Source organism: Bos grunniens, chromosome 8 (genome assembly GCF_055505025.1).
Source record: "Bos grunniens cultivar Pamir isolate PY7600 chromosome 8, Bosgru_T2T1.0, whole genome shotgun sequence".
In the NCBI taxonomy this organism is placed as follows: Eukaryota; Metazoa; Chordata; class Mammalia; order Artiodactyla; family Bovidae; genus Bos; species Bos grunniens.
Window position 1 is genome coordinate 9,657,863 of NC_141172.1, and position 24,110 is coordinate 9,681,972.

Below are 24,110 nucleotides of genomic sequence, written 5' to 3' on the forward strand. Positions count from 1 at the left end.
ATTCTTGGCAACACTCCTCCCCCCTCCTGCCCCCGCATACACTTTTCTCCCTGTTTTTCCGCTTGCCTAGAAGCTCCCTCTGTGCTCCTTCCTGAAAAGGGTGGGGTCCTAGTTGCCTCGGACCTTGGGCAACCAGGGACTGGGTCTGAAGGTGTATGTTGAAAGCTGTGAGCAGGAAAACTCAGCCCCTCGCCACACGACTCTCCTCTGTGCCCCTGATCTTGCCGGTTTTCAGTTGGCAAGTGAACCAAACTGTCCCCGCCTGCCCTGCACACCCATCTTCCCCCAGCCAGGGCGAAAACCACCCTTAAGCCCCTAGACCTTTCTCTTAGGGCTCAAACATCCTGGATCAGAGTGCCTGACTCTGTTTCTTCCCCAGAAAGTATTAATCGCTATGCCTGTGGGGCTTCTGGGTCGCTCCCCTGCCTGCCAGGGGTGGCATAAGGGTTCCCACCCCTCAGCCCCATCAAAGCCCCCTGCCACAGGGAGTCTGTTGGCAAGCTTCCTCCTGCCAGCAGAAGGAACTTGGGGCTGGTGGAGATGAGCGAAGGCCTTTGCAAATAGGATCAGCAGCATAATTTGTGAGGCCCTGGGCACAAGGAAAACGCAGGGCCCCTTGTTCAAAAACGATTGAGAATTTCAAGACTTGGACAGTAGCAGGGTCCCATGTTCATGAAGCCCACCTGATTTGGCTGAGTCTCAAGTGGATGGGGACAACATTTAGTTAAGGTCTAGGAATCAAAGAGTCAGGGAGGCCTTATGATTTCCCAAACGGATGCTCTGTTCATTCCTAAGAACCTGTTTCTGTTCCTGCAGCCTAGCAGGTCTGCCATGGGGTCACCAGGTGACTGTAGTGGTTTGGGAAGCGGTTATTTCACACTTTCTGTGTTCCTTCTCTATCACAACATCCCTCTCCATTACACCCCGTTATTTCTGATGCTTTTAAATGGAGCCGGAGGAGTGACGCACGTGAAAAACTAACGTTCAATCGGGCAGCGGAATTCTGAGTTTTGATTCGGGAGTAGGCACCAGCCTGGGGCGCGGAGCATCCCTCCACTTCTGCGGAGCTGGGCGCTCGCCGTGCACGTTAATTCAGGCTCTTCCCTCCTGGGGGCGCCGTGCCCCAGCTCTGAGCCCCAAGGGTGCGATCCCGCACCCCAACGTCTGTCTCCGCTGGAGCGTTTCACGGTGCCAAAGCGCCCCCCTGCGCCCCCCGCCGAGTGCTGCACCGGACCTCCCCTCCCACCCAGCCAACTGCCCGCCCCTCGCATCTCAGCACCCCCTCCCGCGCCGGCTTCCAGAAAGCTCCCGGTGCTTTCTACGGCATTCTTTGGGCGTGAGTCATGCAGGTTTGCAGCCAGCCCCAAAGTGGGTGTATACGCAGCGGAGCGCTATAAATACGGTCGCCTCACGGTGCTGTGCACGCGGCGTGGCCAGGAGGAGCGCGCGGGCAGCGGTGACCGGTGAGACGTCTCCACCCTTCCAGTTCCCTACGCAGAGCCCCGCCGCAGGGACGATGAGCAAGGGGATGGGGGTGGAGGTGGCCGCCAGGCTAGGAGAGGATGATCACTGGTAGTTAGAGGGCTGTCAGAGGGGTGCTTTGGGTGGAGTCGGGAGATCAGGGAAGGCAGGTGACCACCCCATCGCCTGTGAGCCTGGCAGGGTCCGAAAATTGCTGGGGTCGGCGCACAGGCAAGGACTCGGGAACCCTTTTGTTCATGAACTCCAATCACAGTTCTCTGGGGGTACACAGGATAGGTGTAGTGAACCTCTTTTTGTAAAGATGGGGAAATTGACATTTGGGGGACTGCCGCAGACGCTGGAGGCCAAGGCTAGTTAGTGGCAGAGCTGGCCCGCCCTGAGAGCCTTCCTGCAGCATTTTCCTTGCAAAGGCGCTGATATCTCCAGGGGTGGCGGTCAGCTTGAGCGCGTGAGTCATCTTGTTTGTTCCTTAATTCTCTAGTTTTCTGGCTAGTGTGTTTATAAGTATGATCTTTTGATTTAAGTATATGTTGTGTGCGTGCTCTGTCGTGTCTGACTCTGGTACCCCATGGACTGTAGCCTGCCAGGCTCCTCTGTCCATGGAATTCTCCAGGCAAGAATACTGGAGTGGGTTGCCATTTCCTCCTTCAGGGGATCTTCCCAACTCAGGGATGGAACCCGCATCTCTTGAGTCTCCTGCATTGGCAGGCAGATTCTTCACCACTGAGACACCTGGAAAACTCTTTCTGCTTCCTAATGCATCAGAGTACATCAGAGAAACGTGTCACACAACCTCCATCAGATTTCAGACATCTGATTCAAAACTGTCACATTTTATAGATGAAAATCTGGAACGATAAACAGAAAGATAAATCTGCAAAGATAAAAAGAAAATAAGTATCAGAATTGGGATTAGAGCCCAAGTCTTGACCTTCCAGAATTTCTGGACTTACTGAAAAAAAGAAGCTGATTATTACTATTTAAGACTGAGGTTAAGAATTAAGAGTATGTGCAAATTCTATAAAAGGATGCTCTTAAGAGTGTTCGTTATAATAATAGTCAGAAATTAAAGACAATTTAAATGCTCAGCTTTGTGGAATGGCAAAACAAGGTACACCAGAAAAAGGACTATTACACAGCCACGAAAGTATGCTTTTACAGTGTATTTGAAGATAGTGGATGTAAAGGACCCAATTGTATGCAAATGCATAGAAAAGAGGAAAGATAAGCAGTGCTATTGTTTGCCTCCGGAGGGTGTGAATTACAGGTGAATTGTTTTGTTTTTCATTTAGGTAGAGTTTATTTATTTGGGGAGGGTGTAGGAGAGCAGCTTGGGCTTTGAACTGTGCGGCTTACTCTGCCCGTGGCTTCTTCTGGGGAAAGGAGGACCTTTGAGTGGCTGGTTTAATCAGAACAGTTGGCAACCAGGTGCCCTGGTCTGAAAATGGGAGGGGAGGGGAGTTAGTGCAAAGGGAGGGTAATTTGGCTGCACAGCCGCTGTTCTCGTACTGTCCTTCGGCTAGAATCAGTATTGCTACTGCTGCTGCTGCTAAGTCGCTTCAGTCGTGTCCGACTCTGTGCGACCCCATAGATGGCAGCCCACCAGGCTCCCCTGTCCCTGGGATTCTCCAGGCAAGAACACTGGAGTGGGTTGCCATTTCCTTCTCCAATGCAGGAAAGTGAAAAGTGAAAGTGAAGTTGCTCAGTCGTGTCTGACTCTTTGCGACCCCATGGACTGCAGCCTACCAGGCTCCTCTGTCCATGGGATTTTCCAGGCAACCCACTGGAGTGGGGAGACTGATACCGTCTCCGAGTATCAGTATTACCTGCAAGCTTTTTAGCACAGCAGTCTCAGAATCAGAATCTGGTGTAATAACAAGACTCCTGGCTAATTCCCATGTACTTTTAAGGAGCCAATTGCTTCATTAAGGCAAAGCCCGCAGCAGGGAAGGACTGACTGCAGTGGCCTCTGTGTGTCTGTTTCAGTTTCTCTGTCCATGTCTCTACATGTAGGTCATGTCTCTACATGTCCTCCCACTTCCCTGAAAGATATCGTGCCAGTGCCCACAATTGGTCCTACGTCTATTTCTGAAGGAGTCAGAATTTCCTGTGATGACATAAGACCCTTGTGTTTACAGAACAAATTCAAATCTCTGAGGTCTGTATTAGGTCCATTTTACAGATGGAAAAACTGAGGCTCAGATTTCAGTGACTCAATGTCAAGGAAAGAACACTGGACTAGGGGATTGGGAGGGCTGGGTTCTCAATCCTGGGGTTGCCACCTGCTTGTAGGCCTTGGGGGCCCCATCATGTTTCTGGGTTCTGCCTCCCCTCTGAGGTGGAGGACTGAATGAGAGACAGGTCCCTGTCCCAGCTCTCAGCTCCATGGCTCCCATGGTCTCCAGGCTTCTGATGGGAGATCCTATACTGACCCCTGGGTTTCTGGACTCCTCATCCAGTGCTCTTGCCTGTGACTTTCCTGACTTCCCTGCATCTCTTTTCCTCAGGACCCAATGCCCCGTCTTCCGGTCCAAGCCTATTTCAAAGGCTGGTATATGGATTTCTCAAAAGCCTTCACTTACGGGGGGTGCTCTGCTGAAGGGGTGTTTCTCTCTGGCTTTGTCTCTCTGGCGTGACAAAGCCTCTGTCCCTGCTTGAGGCGTTTCAGGCCTCAGTGAGCAGCTGGGGCAGTGCCTGGCAGACTGAAATAGCGCCCTGGCTCAGCCGCCCACCCACCATCTCTGGGGAGGTCAGTGACCCGCTCTCCTCTCCCACGCTGCTCAGGCACCACAGCCTGGCTACCTTACTAATTGTGTCTCAGGAGAGACTTGGCTTATTCATGTTCTCCCAGGGTCTCAGCCTACGGAGCTGAGAGCAGCTTTGGGGTGAGCGTCATTCCAGGAAGGGGAGAGCCCCTTCCTACTCTTGTTACGGGAAGCGGGTGAGTTCAGATGATAAGTTGTGGGGAGGGGTGCAGGGGGACGGATGCAGGGGGAGGGGTTTCTGTTTTGCAACAACTTCAGCTTTTGGGAAAGGATCCATTGTGTAAGGCCAGCTGGTCCAGTGTTCAGGCAGCCAGCCGAGTGTGGTGCAAGGACCTTGGCAGACGCTCTGCGGTGGGTTAAGAGAGACCAGCTGAGTGAAAGGGACCTGGCAGAGCAGAGAGGCGCTCCTCCCAGCAGGACTTCTTCTGGGGAGGCTCCTTGCCCCCCCACATCCCCCTCCCCAATCCTTTGGCTTTGCCCCTCCCTCTCTACGCTCCCTGGAGACCACTGTCCTCGCCTTGTTCTACTCCCCCATCCACGCCTCCTGCCTCAAGTCTCACACTGGGGATGACAAATGAATTTATTTTCCTGTGCCAACCCAGAGGGTCTGAGGCTGTCAGTGCCTCAGGCCCTCAAAACAGCTTCAGACCCTCGAAAAGCACTTTCAGGAGGTGTCGAGACATGGCTGGGGACAGTGCTGTGATTGATTGGTGCTGCCTGCTGCGGGCAGGCTTGGTGATGTCAACAGCAGGGGGCTGGCTGCGCTCTGGACTGCAGTCCCCACGTTAGGGGGATGGGATAGGCCGGACGAGTGACCCAAGAGAGGTGTATTCAGAGTTGAGTTTGATGTGAGCAGGTATTGTCAGATGGATGTCCTCTCTGGATGCAGACAGTTCCTGTGCCTTTTTCGGGCACAGTCAGCTATGATGAGAAGAGAAGGAGGAGGGGGAGGAACGGGGAGGAAGGGGAGGACGAGGAGCAGGAGGAGGGTAGCTTGGACCTGAGTCCAGTGGTTCTGACTCCAGATCCTCGTTTCTTCTGTATGAGGCTGCTTTCCTGGGGTTCTTCCTGGTACCTGCTGCCTCCCACTTTCTTTTTAAAGTGCGCATTGGCAAGACTGATCCTTTCTTGTCCAGTCCCTGGGATAAAAAGGCGGTGATGCAAGCTAAGGGCATAGCGGAGGGCCAGGCCTCAGAAGGGCTCCAGGAAAGCAGGCGGCAGGCTGGGCTGGAGACCAGCGGGCTGTCTAGCTGTTGCCATGACAGTCCCCTGTTCTCTACAAACAGAGGCGTGCTGGGATTCCAGAAGTGGAGAAGGAGGCAAGATGAAGACTCTACTGCTGTTGATGGGGCTGCTGCTCAGCTGGGAGAGTGGCTGGGCAATCTCGGACAAAGAGCTCCAGGGTAAGTGACCAGGCCCCCAGGGGTCAGAGACCTTTTCTTCCCTGTGCATTGGATCTGGTTTGCTCTGCTCAGGCCCCTCTCTGAGCCCTCTGTCGCCAGCCCAGGCTCTTTGTGGTCAAATTGTCTTCCAGGCACTTTCAGATGGAACCCAAGCCCTTTCTGACTGCTGCATCTCCTTCAGCTGTTCCCTTCCCAGTCCGCTTGGCCCAGCGCCCACACCTCCCCCATGACGCTCCTTGAAGCCTGGACCACTGGGGCCTCTGTGGACTTCCCTTGGAGTTTCCATAAAGCTCACTACCTGTATCTGCCACCTTGCCACCTAGAAAACCAATGCTCTGGATTCAGGAAAGAGGAAATATCATTTATTAGGAGGGCTTGTCATCCTTCAAAGCCCGGCTTTTGCTTCCCCTCTTCTGCTAGGTCCTTCTTGACACCTGTCTTCCCTCTGCTTCACTCTCATCCCGCGAGCTGACCAAATCTCCGGGGTAGTAGTTAGAAACCCTAATATTGAGATCAGAGGTGGGTGGGAGTCTGTCTCTGCCCTCCCCAGCTGTTATAACCCTGGGTGAGTATCTTGACCTCACTATGATTCTCCATCCTCACTTGTGCAGTGGGGTGAAGGCGATGTTGAGAGTCTTAAATAAAATGCATGTGAAGTGTCCAGTGTGGTGCTTGACCCAGGATAAGCACCAGAGAAGCGTGGGCTGTTACTTTCAGTACTTCGGTGACATTATCTCATTGTATTTGTCACACGATGTGGTGTCTGATCACAGTCTCACCTCCATGTCCCTTGTCACCTGATACCATTCGTCAGAACAAAGATGAAATTCAGATGTTTGCTTAAACTGCATTCCAGAAGAAATTATATCCAGAAGGATACAATTTGATATTTTGATGCTTAAACAATTACGCTTCCAGGATTTTTTTTTTCCTTGAAAATTTTCTTCTGCAGCTGGTTAGGCTGCTCCTCCAGCGCCCCAGGAGCACACTGGGTTATTCCTCCTCTGGGGTGTGTCCGCTCCAGTGTTTGCTTTTCTGAGAAGCTGGCTGTAATTGATTCTCAGGCCCTGGGTCTTCAGTGTGCCCTGGAGATGGAACACTGGGAATGGAACCCGGGTCAGGGTGAAGCTGGGACCCTGAAGGCTGCCTGCCAGGGAGACCCCAGCCTTAGCAGCCCCTAGACCCCCTGGCCTTTCTGACCCTTTATACTGGTTCCAGGGTTGTATTCCCAGCACCATCCCTTCCTCTCACATCATCCACCTGCCTGCCCTTTTCCTGCAGAAATGTCCACCGAGGGGAGTAAGTACGTGAATAAAGAAATTAAAAATGCCCTCAAGGAGGTGAAACAGATAAAGACCCAAATAGAACAAACCAATGAAGAGCGCAAATTACTGCTCAGCTCCCTAGAGGAAGCCAAGAAGAAGAAAGAGGTAAGGAAGAGCCGAGCTGCCCCTACCTTGATCCTCTGTGCTGGAGGCAGGGCATGGGGAAGCCCTGCCAGGTTGCCATGGTGACCCTCTGTCTTTCCTTCCAGGCTGTGTCAGCTGATACCCAGGGCTGTGGTTAACAAATAGGAAAGGTTTATTTGCTTTTGAAAGCTTCAAGGGGTGAGATTTCGGATCTGGTTTCATTTCAAGCCTGGCCTAGGGCCTGCTGCCCAGATTTATTTCAATAGATTTTTCTAAACCCCGATTGTGTGCAAGCTCCAAGGTCGGCTTTGGGTAGGGTCTGTCATTGTCACAGGTTAGGAGGTGGATGTCACCCTACCTTCAGGAAGCTTATCTAGTGTGAGTAATACCTTTGGGGTACAGCAGGCACACACTATTGCTCACATCTGAGTTCTGGACTACTTTGTAAACAGACATCTAGGTCCACTGGTGAACACACAAAACTAAACTACTATTGTTCAATAAACAGCTTATTTACACTGTGCTAAGTCGCTTCAGTTGTGTCCAACTCTTTGAGACCCCATGTACTGTAGCCCACCAGGCTCCTCTGTTCATGGGATTCTCCAGGCAAGAATACTGGAGTGGGTTGCCATTTCCTCCTCCAGGGGAATCTTTCTGACCCAGGGATCGAACCTGCTTCTCTTAAATGTCTTCTGCATTGGCAGGTGGGTTCTTTACAAGTGCCACCTGGGAAGCCCAGCTTATTTAAAAAATAGTCTCCTTGACGATATCCTCAAATTCTACTCTTGTTGCTCCCCTAACCCTAATGACAGAGATGCTGAAATGGGGCCTATGGTCCCTAATGCATGGAGTGAAATCATTATAAAGACTCAGAGAAGTTCTGCAGTAAAGGAACATGTGTGACTTCATTCAACCCAAGTGCTTTTCAAATCCATTTGACCAAGGAATCCATTTATTTTTTTCCCGATAACTTGTAGCACAATTTCATGGAAGCCACTTACAGAAATGTTGGCCTGGGTGCAGCCCTTTCTTTGAAACTTAATTATCTTTCTTGGCATGAATAGAAATTCCCACCATGCTATGAGAAGGCTCCTAGAGTCCACGGAGAAGTGGCAAGTCTTTTTCTTGAATGTTGTGCTACTCACTGGGATTTGATAGTTGACAATCTATGATAAAGCACATCATGTTTGGAAAAAGACTCCATGACTTCTCAGGTGAGGAATATGGGAACGGGAAAGAAAGGAATTGCCTGTGAATTGGCCTAGTAGAAGGCATGGTGGCCTTCCCCATGTGGGAAAGGCAGTGGACATGGCCCAGGGGGACGGGGAACACGAAGTAGGGGAAGATCTCACACAGCTCTTCCTGGTCACACATTCCTACTGGAGCTTCATTTGGGGGTATGGATGGTTTACTTAATTCTTTGAAGAGTAATACCCACATTTATCAAGATTTTAATACAGAAAAGCAGAAGAGAAAAAGTTTTTCCATAATCCTTTTACCTTAGGACAGTTCCTTAGGTATCTAAGGATACCTGCATTTGATCTATTTCTTACTACTTTTTCTCTTCTATACTTTTTGGACAGTGGCTATACTCAAACTCATGAATTTTTTAATGTGAGAAATGCTTATTATAATATTTAACAATTATTATAAACATCCTTGGTAATGCTATCCTGTTTACCATTTGTAGGTACCACAGTTTCCCTAACTGGTCCCCTAGTTTTGAGCACCTGAGTTGACGCCAGTATTTTTTTTTTTTGCCATTCATGAATATTGAAACAAATATCTTCAGGCATATGAACTTCTCCTTTATTGCAGGAAATCCTTGGGATAGAGTCTTGCAGATTTACTGGATCAAATGTCATGGTCATGTTAGAGAGTTTTGGTAGTAGATGTGACCTTGATTTTGGAAGCTTACCTATTACCGTGGTATGCCAGGGGCTGTGGTTGCCATAGAAAAATAAGATTCAGGGAAGCTTTGGAAGATGACATTGAAATTCCTGAAGTTGAGAGTAGAAAGTGGGTTATTTGTTGAGAGGGGGGAAGTCTTGGGGTAAAGACTGTAGGTGCAGCGTCAGAGAAAGAAGTCCAGATGAGCTCTAGGGGCCAGAAGGGACTAAGGAGCAGGATGAAGATGGGAGGATGTTTAAAACCAGATGAGAAGGAACATCCAGGTGGCAAACATGAACGAGAGCAGGGATGGAAACAAGCACCCCATGTGCCCAGGTTTGGCAGAGGTGGGCAGGCCCACCCATGCCTACCTCGGGCAGGGGAAGCCTGTGGTTTCTGTGGCTAAGCCAGCTTTTGTTATCCCCTAGGACGCCCTGAATGACACCAGGGATTCTGAAAACAAGCTGAAGGCGTCCCAGGGGGTGTGCAATGAGACCATGACAGCCCTTTGGGAGGAATGTAAGCCCTGCCTCAAGCAGACCTGCATGAAGTTCTACGCGCGGGTGTGCAGAAGCGGATCGGGACTGGTTGGCCACCAGGTGATGAGGGCTCCGCTCCTTCAGCGCAGCATGGCTTGGGGTGGGGAGTGAGGAGAGCTGAAGATGCTTCTTTGATTCTGCACCGAGTTCCAAGTATAGGGGTATTTCCCCACCAAGGGATTCTCCCACACCAGCTGGGTGCCCTGCAGTTCAGCTCAAGTTGGACCCCATCTACCCGGAGACAGCGTTAGACCCCACAAGTTCAGGGCTCAGTCCCACAAGACTGCCCCATCATGCCCACCCCCCAACTTCAACAGCCAGTCAGAAGTCCAGGTGCTTCTGACTGACTGGCTGTAGATCAGAGAGTTCCATGACTGCTTCCTTTTGTTGCTGTTGATTCGCTAAGTCGTGTCCTACTCTTTGCAACCCTATGGACTGTAGCCTGACAGGCTCCTCTGTCCATGGGATTTCCCAGGCAAAAGTACTGGAGTGAGTTGCCATTTCCTTCTCCCAGGGATCTTCTTGACCCAGGCATCGAACCCAAGTCTCCTACAGGTGGATTGCCCCTGTAGGCAATCTCGAGCATTAATTTGCTCGAGAAGCTCACAGAACCCAGAAAAACATTTTACATAGTAGATAATCAATTTGTTATAGAAGGATAGAACTCAGGGGATTTCCCCAGTGGTCCAGTAGTTAAGTATCTACCTTGCGGTGCAGGGTACATGAGTTCAAACCCTGGTTGGGGAACTAGGATCCCACTTGCCACGGGGTAAATTTCACGTAGGTAAAATCTTTTTTAAAAATGCTACCAATGGGTGACCAGCCCATTGGTCACCCATTAAAAAATAATAAAAATAAAAGGATATGAGTCAGGAGCAGCAAGATGGAAGAGATACCCAGAGCTAGGGATGGGGAGCGGTGGGGGGCCTTCATGGCCTCTCCAAGTGCAGCAGTCTCTTGCATCTCTTTGGTGCACGTGTCTATCAACCCAGAAGCTTTACAAGCCCATCCTTTTGGATTTAATAGAGGCTTCATTACACCAGCATGGTTGATTAAATCATTGACCATTGGTCACTGATTCAGTCTCCAGTCCCTCTCCCCTCTGTAGAGATCAGGGGCTGGGGCCGAAAGCACTAGCCCTTTAATCATGTAGTTCGCTCCCTGACAGTCAGCCCCCATCCTTAGTTGCTTTCCAAAAGTCACCTCCCTAACATAACAAGACATCTTAATTGCTCTTATCACAGGAATTCCAAGATCTTTAGGACCTTCTTGTCAGGAACCAGACCATATATATATATATATATATGACTGACTCAAATCCTTTTATTTTAATTATTTTTTTAATGGGTGACCAATGGGCTGGTCACCCACTGGTGGCTTTTTTAAAAATGATTTTACCTACATGAAATTTACCCCGTGGCAAGTGGGATCCTAGTTCCCCAACCAGGGTTTGAACTCATGTACCCTGCACTGCAAGGTGGATAAATCACAGTATCACAGCTTCATTTCGTGTGCCAGTTGCAATTGATTAGTTCTGGCTGCAGTGTGTGATTGATTGGTAATGTCTGCTATGAATGCAGTAATGTGGGAATGTGAAAAACACCTGTGCCAGGTATTTGCCATCTTAAAAGACTCTCATCCAGCTATTCTTAGCTGCATAAGTTAACAAATGGCTCCATGGTAGAGCAGAGCCCTGTGTCCTCTTTAGCAAAAGGAATTAAGAATTTTTAGTATGCTAATATTTATCTACCCTCCCCTGCAGGCCTTGCTCAATTAGGACTCATGAATTTTGCCCTTCCCCAGAGTCCTATTGGTTGGCGCTTGGCTGATTGGGGGTCAAAGAGGACAGAAGACTAGTCTCACCTGACGGGTCTTGTGACTTCCTTAGCCTCACAGGTCTTCTTACTCCTGCCCGCTGGGGTCAGCAGAATGGAAGGGGGCTGGCCTGGACATTTCAGAGATGGGAGCCATTCCCAGCCGGGCCTCCGCCCCATGCTGTGACTCTGAGATGTCCCAGGTGCTGGGATGGGCCTGGCCCCTCTTGACAAGGGGGAGGCATCCCTGACTATCCCCCACCTCCTGTCACAGCTTGAGGAGTTCCTAAACCAGAGCTCCCCCTTCTACTTCTGGATCAACGGTGACCGCATCGATTCCCTGATGGAGAATGACCGGGAGCAGAGCCACGTGATGGACGTCATGGAGGACAGCTTCACCCGGGCGTCCAGCATCATGGACGAGCTCTTCCAGGACCGGTTCTTCCTCCGGAGGCCCCAGGACACTCAGTACTACTCCCCCTTCAGCTCGTTCCCGAGGGGGTCACTCTTCTTCAATCCCAAGTCCCGCTTTGCCCGGAACGTGATGCCTTTCCCCTTGTTGGAACCCTTCAACTTCCACGATGTGTTTCAGCCCTTCTACGACATGATCCACCAGGCCCAGCAGGCCATGGACGCCCACCTGCAGAGGACTCCCTACCACTTCCCCACGATGGAATTCACAGGTGAGAAGGAGGGGGACAAAAACTCAGTTCTTTGAGATGCTTAACCCAGTCAAACAGGCTGTGATGCTGAAGAGACGTATGAATAGCTAAGGAGCTAAGGAAGTATAGAGGCAGGGAGCCTTAGATGCTCAGATCTGTGCCCAGGACTTGGCCTGTATCATCTGAATCCCCCAAGGAGCAACCTGGGGAGGGGGCTACCATCTCTGACAGGGAGTGTAGGAACATGCCCAAAGGTTCACAGACATCCCTATTGGCTCAGCTGTAAAGAATCCGCCTGCAATGCAGGAGACGTGGGTTTGATCCCTGGTTTGGGAAATCCCCTGGGCTGGTCAAATCTAGTCCTACAGGACTTGTAACTCTGGTATTCTTTTGAGTTTTCCAGGCTCCTTCCAACAATTTCCTCTAGGGTCGGGATTCCCGGCCTCTGGGATTTAATGCTTGTTGACTGAGGTGGAGTTGGTGTAATAGTAATAGACATAAAGTGCACAATAAATGTGATGCTCTTGAATCATCCTGAAACCTTCCCCCACCCTCCCCCTCCGTGGTCCATGGAAAAATTTGTCTTCCACAAAACTGATCCCTTGAACCAAAAAGGTTGTGGACCACTGGTCCTGAGGGCTAGACCTCTTTGTCTTGAGAACTCAGGTGCTTTATATGGATGCCATGCATATACTGGCAATGAATTATATAATCAGCTCACTGTACAGTTAAGAAAGCTGTTTGTGGCTATAACCTTAGAGTCTGGTAGAGAATGGGCACATAACGAGTATCTTTTGAATGAATGAACTCTAACATGGACATGAAAAGCCGAAACTTTTCGAAGTGATTTCTTTCATTGAACCAATAGACACTGGTTGGCCAACCCCATCGGCTAAATGCTACAGTTGGACCAGCACTGGGTTTTGGCTTGTAATGGATTGGAAATACAGGAGGGTACTGACTTAAACAGGTTTCCCGGTGGCTCAGTGTTAAAGAACTCACCTGCCAATGCAGCAGACATGGGTTAGAACCCTGAGTTGGGAAGATTCCTTGGAAAAAGAAATGGCAACCCGCTCCAGTATTCTTGCCTGGAGAAGCTCATGGACCGAGGACCCTGGCAGGCTACAGCCCATGGGGTCGCAAAAGAATCTGACACGGCTTAGCGGCTAAACAACAAATTGACCTGAACAAGCATTTCCTGCATATCCATAAGGTTGCGGGGGGTGGGGAGTCGCCCTGTGTTATAAGGAGGTTCCAAGGTAAATCTTACTCCTGCCTTCAAGGAGCTTGCTGCCTGGCCAGGGGGAGAGAAACGAGACAAGACAGATTGCAGAGCAAAACGGGTTATGATACCAAAGAGAAGTACACACAGCTAAGGGAGTATGGAGGTGGGAGAGGTGTCAGCAGGCGAAGGTGGTGAGAGCGTGGCCATGCCCAGCTCAGGGAGGCCTGGGCGCCACCTCCTGGTCCCACTGCAGGGAGTCCCACTGCTGGTCCAAGCCTGGAGGACCAGCAGTCTTCAGGCAGACAGCCAGATGCCAACCTGCTCTGCCCGCAGAATCATCTCAAAAGGCTTGTCAGTGGTGTGGAAGGGCTCAGAGAGACGGGGGCAGCCCGTGTTGCTCTGCGTGACTTGTCCCGTGTGTTCCCAGAAAACAACGACCGTACTGTGTGTAAGGAGATCCGCCACAACTCCACGGGATGCCTGCGGATGAAGGACCAGTGCGAGAAGTGCCAGGAGATCCTGGAAGTGGGTGAGTCAGGGGCCCCCTGGTCTCCTGTGTCTTCAGGTCCCCAGCACCTCACTGGGCTTGCCTTTAGCGGGTCAGGTGGGTGGGAGTTTAATGCCAGCTCTGCTGCCTTCAGCTGTGGCTCTTGGTAGGGGGGACTGGCCTTTGCTTGGCTCTCCCTGGATCCCCCATCTGGGGTTGAGGGTTAAGATGCAGAGTTGTCCCTGAGGTCAGGAGACAGAATACTTATCACATCAGCTCATGGTTAACAGCTGACTGTGGGAGGGGTGCTTTCTAAAAAGCTGTCATCCTGTGACTTCCTCCAGTCAGTCTGTTCCCAGGGGCTAAACCTAGTATACTTCATTTTTGGCTGCAGACGATGAAAATTTAGACAGTATGTTGTTGTCGCTAAGTCGTGTCTGACTCTTTGCAACCCATGGACTGTAGCCCAGGCTCCTCTGTCCATGGGATTTCCAAGGCAAGAATACTGGAGTGGGTTGCCATTTCCTACTTCAAGGGATTTTCCCAACCCAGAGATTGAACTCAAGTCTCCTGTATGGACAGGCAGATTCTTTACCACTGAGCCATCGAGGAAGTGCTTCAGCAGTACGGACTCTATTAAACAAACTCTTGCCGTGTGTTTGTTACCAAACACCCTTCTTCTCAACACTTTACAAACATTTGCTCTTTCCCTAGAATAACTGGGGTGGCTGCTTTTCTTACAGAGGAGGAGACTGAGTCAGAGAAGGTTTGGTGACCTGCCAAGATTACTGGACGCCCCTCCTGGGGGGTGTTTGGGAGGTGTTCCCCACCATTGCTGCTGTGTTCTCTGCCCTGAACATATGGTCTCTCCTCGGGGTACCTTCGCTTTCTGGCCACCTTCCCTGTGGTTGGTTGATCCCTGAGTTGGAGGAAATAGCTCTCTTCCGCTGTTGCTCTCTGTTTTATCAAGGGGACTGAATTCTTCCTGCTGCTGCTGCTGCTAAGTCGCTTCAGTCGTGTCCGACTCTGTGCGACCCCATAGATGGCAGCCCACCAGGCTCCGCCGTCCCTGGGATTCTCCAGGCAGGAGTACTGGAGTAGATTGCCATTTCCTTCTCCAAAGCTTGAAAGTGAAAAGTGAAAATGAAGTCACTCAGTCGTGTCCGACTCCTAGCGACCCCATGGACTGCAGCCTACCAGGCTCCTCTGTCCATGGGATTTTCCAGGCAAGAGTACTGGAGTGGGGTGCCATTGCCTTCCCCGGAATTCTTCCTACTTGGAGGTAAACAGCTATAAAAGCAGTGACACACTTCCTGGCTCACAAAAGTCTATGCTTGGAAGGAAGGAGTTAATTATTTCTCTGTACTGAGTGAGTTGATCCTGGGGGGTGTTTGCTTTGCTCTTACTTAATTCTTTTGGGTGCCTGGGCAGCCCTTCAGAGTCTAGTTAAATATTCCTAGTCTCAGTGCTGTGATTTTAGAAGCCACTGCAAAAGTACGAGTGCTATGTGAGGCTGATCCATGAAGGAGTGAGGTGAGCCCACACGCCCGCCTCTTGGGTTTAGCCCATAACATATCACAGTTAGAAAGCCATAAATCACATAGTGCCTCACAGTGAGAAAGTCACCTTAGGGCCAGAAGAAGAGACCTCCTGACGCCCAAGCTCAGATTGGTGCCCCTGATACCGATCTTAACCGTCACTGATCACAACTTCCTGAAACGCTGGTTTTCTTTTCTACATTGAGGAGGACTTAGGACCTCTTATCTAAGGTGCTTGCAGCCGTGGGAGCATGTGTGTGCTGCCTGGGACCTCCAGACGGGACTTTTGCAATCTCCATTCTCCTGGCATTTTGAACCAGATCATTCTTTTTTTTTTTTTTTTAAATGATAGGCTTCATCATTTTTTAAATAACTATTAAAAAATATTTTTATCTGGCTGCATTGGGTCCTAGCTGTGGCATGCAGGATCTTCACTGCGTCATGCATCGCAGTGGGTGGGCTCAGTAGTTGCGGCATGCAACGTGGGATCCTAGTTCCCTAACCAGGGATCAACCCCGTGACCCCTGCATTGCAAGGCGGATTCTCAACCACTGAACCACTGGGGAAGTCCCTGGGCCGGATCTCTGTTTGTGACGGGGCTGCCCTGTGCACTGTAAGGCAGTTAGCAGCATCTCTGGCCTCTAGCCCCTGGATGCCAGTAACCTCCCACCGCCCCCCCGACCAGTTGTGACAACCAAAAGTGTTTTCAGACCTTGTCAAATATCCCTGGGGACAGCGCTGCCCCAGGTGAGGGCCACTGCCCTAGGCTGCATCCTGGTTCCCAGTGGCTGTCCTTACTTTCAATGACTCCCTGGCACAGAGAGTGTAGTCATTGTGCGTATTTCTCAACTCAGCTTATTGTTCATAATCCTATGTCTTGCTCCACCTGATTGCTTGCTCCTCCATTAACAGAAATGATTACAACCAGCATGATGAAGCATGCAAAGAACTCCTCCTTTTTCCCTGACTTGCTTGAGTTTCGTGTGCTCTTTGGGGCATTTTTCAACAATTAAGGGAGAGAAAAACAGAGAGAGAGTGTTTAAAGAGAGAGTGTTGTTTCTAGCTCTTGTCTATCTCACCATCTGCGGTGGGTGGGGTAGGGGTGGGGGCCAAAAGCAATGAACTTGCCTACTCTCTGGTGAGGTTGGTAGCCAGCCGTGATGGGCAGGCGGGCAAACCTGGGCCCACAGCCCTCAGTCCCTGTGTGCTTGTGGTCCGAGGATCCTGGCTGGCTCTTCTGCTACTTAGCTTCTTGGGGCCAGAATTTCCAACTCTATAGATACAAGCTAGCTTGGAGAAGTTTCCAGAGCCATAGACTGAGTAGCAAGAGCCCAAGTTTAGGAGTTACAGCTCTGGGTTCACCATCCTGACCTCCCAAATCGTTCATCCTATGACTTTAGGCAGATGGTTTAGCTCTGTGGTCCTCAGTTTCATTGCTGGACGTCAGAATACATCAGACTATTAATGATCACTGCTATCCAGAGCGCTTGGTAATGCCTGAGCATAAGCATAGCAGTACTGGACAAATAGCAGCTACAGATAACATCCACCACTTCTGGAAATGGTTCCTGAGGGGACAGGGCAGTGAGAGGATCTCCTAGTCTGAGCACACGGAGCCCCGAGGCCATGCTTCATGAGGTGTGGGGCAGTGCCCCTCCTTGCCCGTCTCCAGGGAGACAGGGTCTTGCACCCAAAGAGAAATCAGTGATGTCACCAAGACAGTTTACTTCAGCTGACACCATCTTCCAGAGCAAGACTTTCTTGATGAAGACAGCACATGCTGAGTCACACTCAGGGCCAGCTCTCTGCTTTGTCTTGGGCTGACCGCAGATGCTTGGTGGAAAGATGGCATTCTGAGTAGCTCTGGCTCAGGTCCTGGCTGCGTGACCTGGTTGCCATTTGTCTGCATCCCTGTTGAGCTCTCCCTTCACCTTTCTGTCATCTGTCTGTGTTCTTTGCCTCTCTGGGCAGACTGTTCGGCCAGCAACCCGACTCAGACGCTGCTGCGCCAGCAGCTGAACGCATCCCTGCAGCTGGCGGAGAAGTTCAGCAGGCTGTACGACCAGCTGCTCCAGTCCTACCAGCAGAAGATGCTCAACACGTCGGCCCTGCTCAAGCAGCTGAACGAGCAGTTCACCTGGGTGTCCCAGCTGGCCAACCTCACGCAGAGCGACGACCAACACTACCTGCAGGTCTTCACGGTGAGTCCCTGCTGGCCGTGCACTGCCGCTACGCCCTCGGTGCGGCCTGGAGGTCGTGTGGTCCTCCCCTGGGGGTGAAACAGGATCAAGATGTTCATGGGGCCATGTCTGCTTTCGATGGAGCACTTGTCCTACCCCAGGAAGCGAACCCTCAGGCACAGCGGTGCACGGAGGCGCTGTTGCCCAGTGAGGCAGAGTGTCACAGTCCCATCTTATGGGTGAGGAAAGGGCGTGGTTCAACAGCTTACCCCGCATCTCCCACCTGAGGGGTGATCACCCGTCCAGCTGCAGGGTGAGAGCTCTTTCTGGAGAGCTGCCCTGTCTCACATAGGAGGCCCCATGAACTGGCCCATTGTTCTCCTCCAGTGATAAGAAGCTTCTCTCTAGTACCAGGAAACGTTTCTTTTTCTCTCCCTGCTGCTATTTCTACCACCACCTGGCCAGTGGCTGCCCAAAGGAAGCAGGCGGCTCGAAACCATATTTTACTTGGTGGGGCCCCCCCTGGACTGGCCCTTCGTGGAAGGCGTTTACCCCCTCACCAGACTACTGTGTCTGTGGGGTTAGGGCATTTCTGTTCCCCGAGTTGTATAGAAAGTGGAGGTGAGTGAAAAGCAAAGGGGTCCGTGGATCCGAATGAAGCCCGACTTTAGTTGCCAGCCGAGTCCGTGTTGACTGTCATCCCCACCCCGTCGTGACTTTTCTTTTCTCCTTCCAGGTGAATTCCCACAACTCCGACCCCAGCATCCCGTCTGGCCTCACCAAGGTGATTGTGAAACTCTTCAACTCCTTCCCCATCACAGTGACGGTCCCGCAGGAAGTCTCCAGTCCTAACTTCATGGAGAATGTGGCAGAGAAAGCACTGCAGCAATACCGCCGGAAGAGCCAGTGAGTGTGCGCCCCCTGCCCCACTGTGGTCCGTCTGGGGGTCCAAAAAAGTGGGGGGCAGCCTGGGTATCACTGGAGCTGCAGCCAGAGCCCAGGCAGGAAGTTGGGAAGCTACTAGGAAGTTTTTTCTTTCTTTGGAGGATGTTCTTTCAGGGTTGGTGAGAATCAAAGTGTTGATTGCTGCTTCTCAAGGAGTGTCAGCTTACCTTCCCCTCCCCCGCTTCTTTTTCAGGGAGGAGTGAGGCGTGAAAGTTGCTTTTGCAAGTATCGGGGCGTCTGCACCCACTTGCCCCTGAGATGAGCTTCAGGCCCCTTTAGAGAGCTCTGCACGTCGCCAGATGACCAGGCCCTGACCTCGAGGTCCTCCTGACCCCTCCAGCCTCTCCTTCCTCTGAACTCCTCTGAAACGCACTAATGCCTGCGTTTGCTGATCACGGGAAGAACTTGCTCGCATGCCACTAACTCAATAAACCACCTTGTAATCTGAATGCTCTGCTGTGTCCTCTTTTTTTTTTTTTGACTGCGTCCTGAGACATATGGGATCTTAGTTCACTGTTGTTTATTTGCTCAGCCTCTATTGATCTCTATTACAGAACCTGGTAGCCCACCAGGTTCTTCTTTTTTTTTTTTTTTTTATGCTTTAAGGTTAACAATCATTTAATGTATTAACATTTTCACTTATAAACATACAATTTGCATATACAGGGAAAAACTGGTTCAGAGGACACAACAGAATACTGGAGACAGGCAAGCAATCAGAAGAGAAAAGAAAATACCAACCTGAGGGGAAAAAAAATGGAACTGCATTCCATGCCGGTGTCTATAAACTTGGGAAGGAGAAAAAGATCACACAGAATCACAATTAATGTAGAAAACAAACGTGGGTCATTCTGTATCAATGGCAGGAACTTCTCCCATGATCCAGATCTTGCATCCCGGTCCGGCCCACTTCATCAATGTTGATCTGAAACACAGTCGCTCATCTCTCCCTTCTCTTTAAATCTAACCTTGAAGTTAACTTAAGAAATTAAATGCACACAGCTAAGAAACAAGCAGACTGGCATGTGTGCAACATCAACGGCCAACTATTTAAAAGTGCACATGGAAATAAAATGCTGACTAAACATTTTACTTCAGTTAAAGTGAACAAGTTCCTTCCAACTCACCTAACTTCTTGATTTAGGACTACCTAAGCGAGGTGACCAAAAGATTGGCATCTATGAGAACTGGAGCCAGGGAAATGAAGCATCTCAGCCCGTTTTTATGCTGAGCACGCATTTCCTCTCAGGATGAAGTCACTAGGGACAGTGAACTTCCAGACTCAACTACAGTTGCCCAGTGTGGCTTGCCCAGCTAGGGACAGGGACTGGAGATGGGGGAGCACATGTATGACAGGACTTCAGTCCACAGGTCCCCCCACTCTGTCAGGGGGCAGAACACAGGGAGACCACCTCCTTCAAGGGCATTTCAGTGACATAACTCAGTATCTGTGGTTCCAGTAATTCCTATTTCAAAATTAACATTCCAGTGCAACATTAAAAACTGAGTTTAGTATTTTGCTTGTAAAGGATACAGCTTGAATAATGATTACCATCTGAACAAAGCTATTCTGATTACATATGATGTAAAATAAGTAACATTTTTAACCATCAAAAGCAGTATTGTCATACATCACATGTGGCAACTTTCCACCACATGACACATCCAAAGACACGACAGCCAAGTGTATTTCTTTTCAGCTGGAAACAGACTCTCCAGTGTCACCAAGTACAGTAGAATTGGCGAGGGAAACAGACCTGTGGTCACCACAACGTTCATTTGGCATCTGGTTTTCATACGGAGATAGATCTATTTAAGTCTGCCTTAGAGGTGGAGTGGACTGATAAGTGAAACAAAAGACTGTGTCTGTAACTGGCCACATAAAATAAAAACAGAATTTGTGCTACCAGGAGTGTATTTTATGGAAACATGGCCACATGGAGTATAGGTGCAGAGACCTTCAATGTGCCTTTGTAAATGTACATTTTTTTTAAAACATGCGGGACAGAAAACTGGAACAACTGAAGTTTTAAAATTTACATAGCTAAAGAAATAAGAAAATTACAGAAATGCAGGACCCTTGGTTTTTCAGAGCTTCACATATAAATTGGGGCTCAAAATTAAATGGTTCAAGCTTCTCTGTGACACTAAAGTCAGAAATAAAAGCAAGGCCGGTGTCCTGGTCAGGTGGAAAGGTATCTTGAGCAGGTCATTCATGTCTCTGGGCCGAAATTCCCATCTATAACCTGAGTTTCCCCCACCATGCAGCACAGAGCTCAGGGGCAGCAACAGTGCCCAGTCCTACACAAGACAGGAGATGGGCTCATCAACAGCCTTCAGAAGGACGTGAAACACATCCTTCGTGCAGCCCAATCCCCTGGAACAGGAACACTGCAACTATGGCTCTCATTTCACTTTCCTCACCATTCTTTTAATAATACTTTCTCAACAAGTAGAAAAATAAGCTATAAGTAGGCTGAAGTGGCAATAAAAAATGCCCAAAGCAAACACTAAAACCCTGATGCCTCTGAAAACGATAAATCTACCTCCACACACCTTTTTGTAGTTGTTGTGCCTTCTTCAAGTTTTAAATGATAAAGCCCTAAAATGTTGACACTCAAGTCTACTCCTAATTTGGGATGCTTTCCAAGTATCACTACCAAAAACAAATAAGAATAAAATGAAAAAGCATCATTTTCAAGGGGGGAAACTGTCATCCCATCCATCGTCCTGAGCAGTCAGCTTTGCTGGAGCCCCAGAGGCTGTGGGATATCACACCGCTGCCTAAGGAAGGTTCCAGCCTATAACTCCTGAAGTAACATGCAGCCAGTTCTGGTCTGAGGTTTCAAAGTCTGACATTAAACGAAAAAAACTGCAGTTTTTCTTGCCACGGCCATTCACTCACTCATATATCACCATGTTACCAGCAAAACACTAAAATTATCCCTTAAGAAGTAAGGCCTAACTCTAAAAACAAAATGGCCTTTCAAAACAGGTGTGTTTAAATAAAGTATTGCGAGAGTTTTATAAGGAAACCCCTCGAATGAGCCAGTGCCGCCACAGAGTCCACATTTTAGCTAAACAGCAGTCCGAAGCGTTCTCTGCAGTACTTCTATGTACTTATAAGCATTTTGTCACTACTTTCAAAAGAACTATTAAACCTATTACTAAAAACATTTATAACAAACAGAAATGCCCTGCAAATCATATTATTGCACCCGGGGTATCAGAAGCTATGCACGCCGAGGTTCCACGGACTCTAGAAGACCCAGAACAGAGACGCCAGGGCCATGCCTGTGGCTGCTCCGGCCAGCATGCCCAGCGCCAGGTCGCTGTTGTTGTCTCGGTACCGCTCACGAATGATGACTTGGTTGGCAGGCTGCTGTCCATAAAGCCCTGCATATGGGTACTGATAGGGTACAGCATAAGCCTGTCCATTTGCAGCATAGACAACTTGAGTTCCTGGTGGGTATGCACCACTGTATGGACCATAGCCATATGCCTCAGGGGTCGGTGCCGCATACGCTGTGTAAGGAGGTGGGGAGGAAGCCACAGCTGTCTCATCATACATGACTTCTGAGCCAACATAAGCTGTGTTTGTCCTGGAATCCTGGAGTGGAAACTTCCAGGCCAAACAATCACCTGTGCTTTCTGCACAAAGACTGATGGTTTTTCCATCTCGGCAAACAATCTGCAGCATACGGTCTTTTGGCTTCCCATCTGGTGGTTGAATATCCCGACACTCATGCCCCATGCGAATGTTGATGCAGTCCACTGGCATGTGGACCTTATCTTCTACACTCTGCCGAGTCTGGTCATCATAATAGATCAGGTGACCATCTGACCACAGGTCAAACCAATTCTTCTTCCAGCGCTTCAAAATAGTACTCTGTCGCAGCAACCATCCACTCTTCACAAATGCCATTTCCTCACCTGGAAAGCCTCCGGCCACCACCGTGCACGGAAACAGGTCCGAAGCGAAAGGACACTGCCGGGTTACTCCCACCAGGTTCTTCTGTCCATGGAATTGTCCAGGGCAAGAATACTGGAGTGAGTTACCATTCTCTTGTCCAGGGGATCTGCCTGACCCAGGGATCAAACCCACATCTCCTGCATTGGCAGGCAGATTCTTTCCTGCTGAGCCCCAGAGAAGCCCCTTTTAGTTCACTAATGAGGGATCAAACCCTCGCCCCCTGTATTGGAAGTGTGGAGTCTGGACCACTGGACCACCAGGGAGGTCCTGGTGTGTCCTCCTTACGCAGGTTGTTTTGTTTGTTTGTTTGTTTTAACCCCCACATGTCTTCATTTGGATATGGAAAAAAAAAAAGAGAAAAGAAAAACCAATATCTAAGATGGTATCAGTTCAGTTCAGTTAGGTTCAGTCGCTCAGTCGTGTCCGACTCTTTGCGACCCCATGAACTGCAGCACGCCAGGCCTCCCTGTCCATCACCAACTCCCGGAGTTCATTCAAACTCACGTCCATCGAGTCGGTGATGCCATCCAGCCATCTCATCCTGCGCCCAATCCCTCCCAGCATCAGAGTCTTTTCCAATGAATACTAAGATGGTATAGTCTCATATAATTGAGAAAAAAGGAGTGGGATGATGAAGTTGGCTCAGTTAAGGATTTTCTGCTTTTAGGAAGAGATGTGCCAACTAAAACACATTTCTGAAAAACGAACCTTTTCCATTTTATTATAAAGCAGATGTGTACTCTGATTTGAGGTTATGGTGATCTCCTGAAGGAATACATTGAAAATTAGGGTGCATATGGGGTAAAAATAAGGCATACCAGTTATTTTAATACATAATTGATATTTTCCTTCTGGATAATGTACTCCCCCCAAAAAGCAAAATGAGGTTATTTTCTTTTAATTGTGAGAGCTTAGAATCCCTGCGAAACCTTCTTGACTGTGGCACTGTTTGGTTACTGTCTGTTCTACACAACCTTTATATCCTTCCATCGACCTTAAAAATTTATCTTCTGCCTGGATTTTTCCTGATAACTATTCACCCCTCGGGGCTTCTCAGGTGTCTCAGTGATAGAGAATCCACCACCAATGCAGCAGATGCAGGTTCGATTGCTGGGTCAGGAAGATCCCCTGGAGAAGCAAATGGTAACCCACTCCAGTATTCTTGCCTGGAGAATCTCATGGACAGAGGAGCCTGGAGGGTAACAGCCCATGGGGTGGCAAAAGAATCAGATCCAACTTGGCAACTAAACATTTCTTCCCTCATTCGGAAATATAGCTGGCCTGCAGCACCCACAGATTGCCAGCAGGTGGCACTGACTAACTGAGATACTTCTCTTCACAGTAAGAAGCCTTTCCATTTATGAACCTAAAGAATCCTGTTCAAACATACATCAAAGGAAAATAAAAACCATCTGGGTGCACCTCAGGTCTATAACAAAATCCACATGTAAATTAAAAGCTTAAAATATTCTTAGTTTACTTTTTCTTGTCTCTCTTAAGTTACAAGCACCCTCACCACACAGACAGCAAGCTTATGTCCACAGAAGCTAGTACTTTAGTATTGCTATCAGGGAAATTCAGAGGAAGGTGTGTGTGATTCACTTACAGATACACATTAATTAGGGTTATGGTTCAGAAGGCATTTGCTAAAATGACTGTAACTGTATATTATATATGATATTAATGTCACTTATTACATTTCACAAATTATTTTATTTTCCATGATGCTGCTGGATGTTGGAAGTCACTATACCCAATTGTTGCTTCTTTTTATGCAACCTCCTTTAAATTCTAGACT

At 49.3% G+C, this 24,110-nt stretch overlaps 1 protein-coding gene and 1 pseudogene across 3 annotated transcripts; one reads left to right on the forward strand and one right to left on the reverse strand.

Moving 5' to 3' along the window:
• The first annotated feature begins 1,422 nt into the window (after positions 1-1,422).
• Positions 1,423-18,788, forward strand: LOC147366654 (clusterin). 2 transcript variants are annotated; one of them, XM_086414879.1, is made up of 9 exons: positions 1,423-1,930; positions 5,534-5,650; positions 6,932-7,080; positions 9,378-9,548; positions 11,577-11,985; positions 13,617-13,718; positions 17,186-17,415; positions 18,131-18,300; positions 18,533-18,788. In XM_086414879.1, the coding sequence occupies exons 2-9, from the start codon at positions 5,572-5,574 to the stop codon at positions 18,540-18,542; spliced, it is 1,320 nt and encodes a 439-aa protein (XP_086271005.1). In that variant the 5' UTR covers positions 1,423-1,930; positions 5,534-5,571; the 3' UTR covers positions 18,543-18,788. The 2 variants fall into 2 exon arrangements, with proteins under 2 accessions (XP_086271005.1, XP_086271004.1); XM_086414878.1 differs by having other exon boundaries at positions 1,423-1,463.
• Positions 18,789-19,831: 1,043 nt separating this feature from the next.
• On the reverse strand, positions 19,832-22,359 carry LOC147366655 (pleckstrin homology domain-containing family B member 2 pseudogene; annotated as a pseudogene). The gene has a single exon (XR_015169439.1). The product of XR_015169439.1 is annotated as a pleckstrin homology domain-containing family B member 2 pseudogene (transcript).
• Between the last annotated feature and the right edge of the window lie 1,751 nt (positions 22,360-24,110).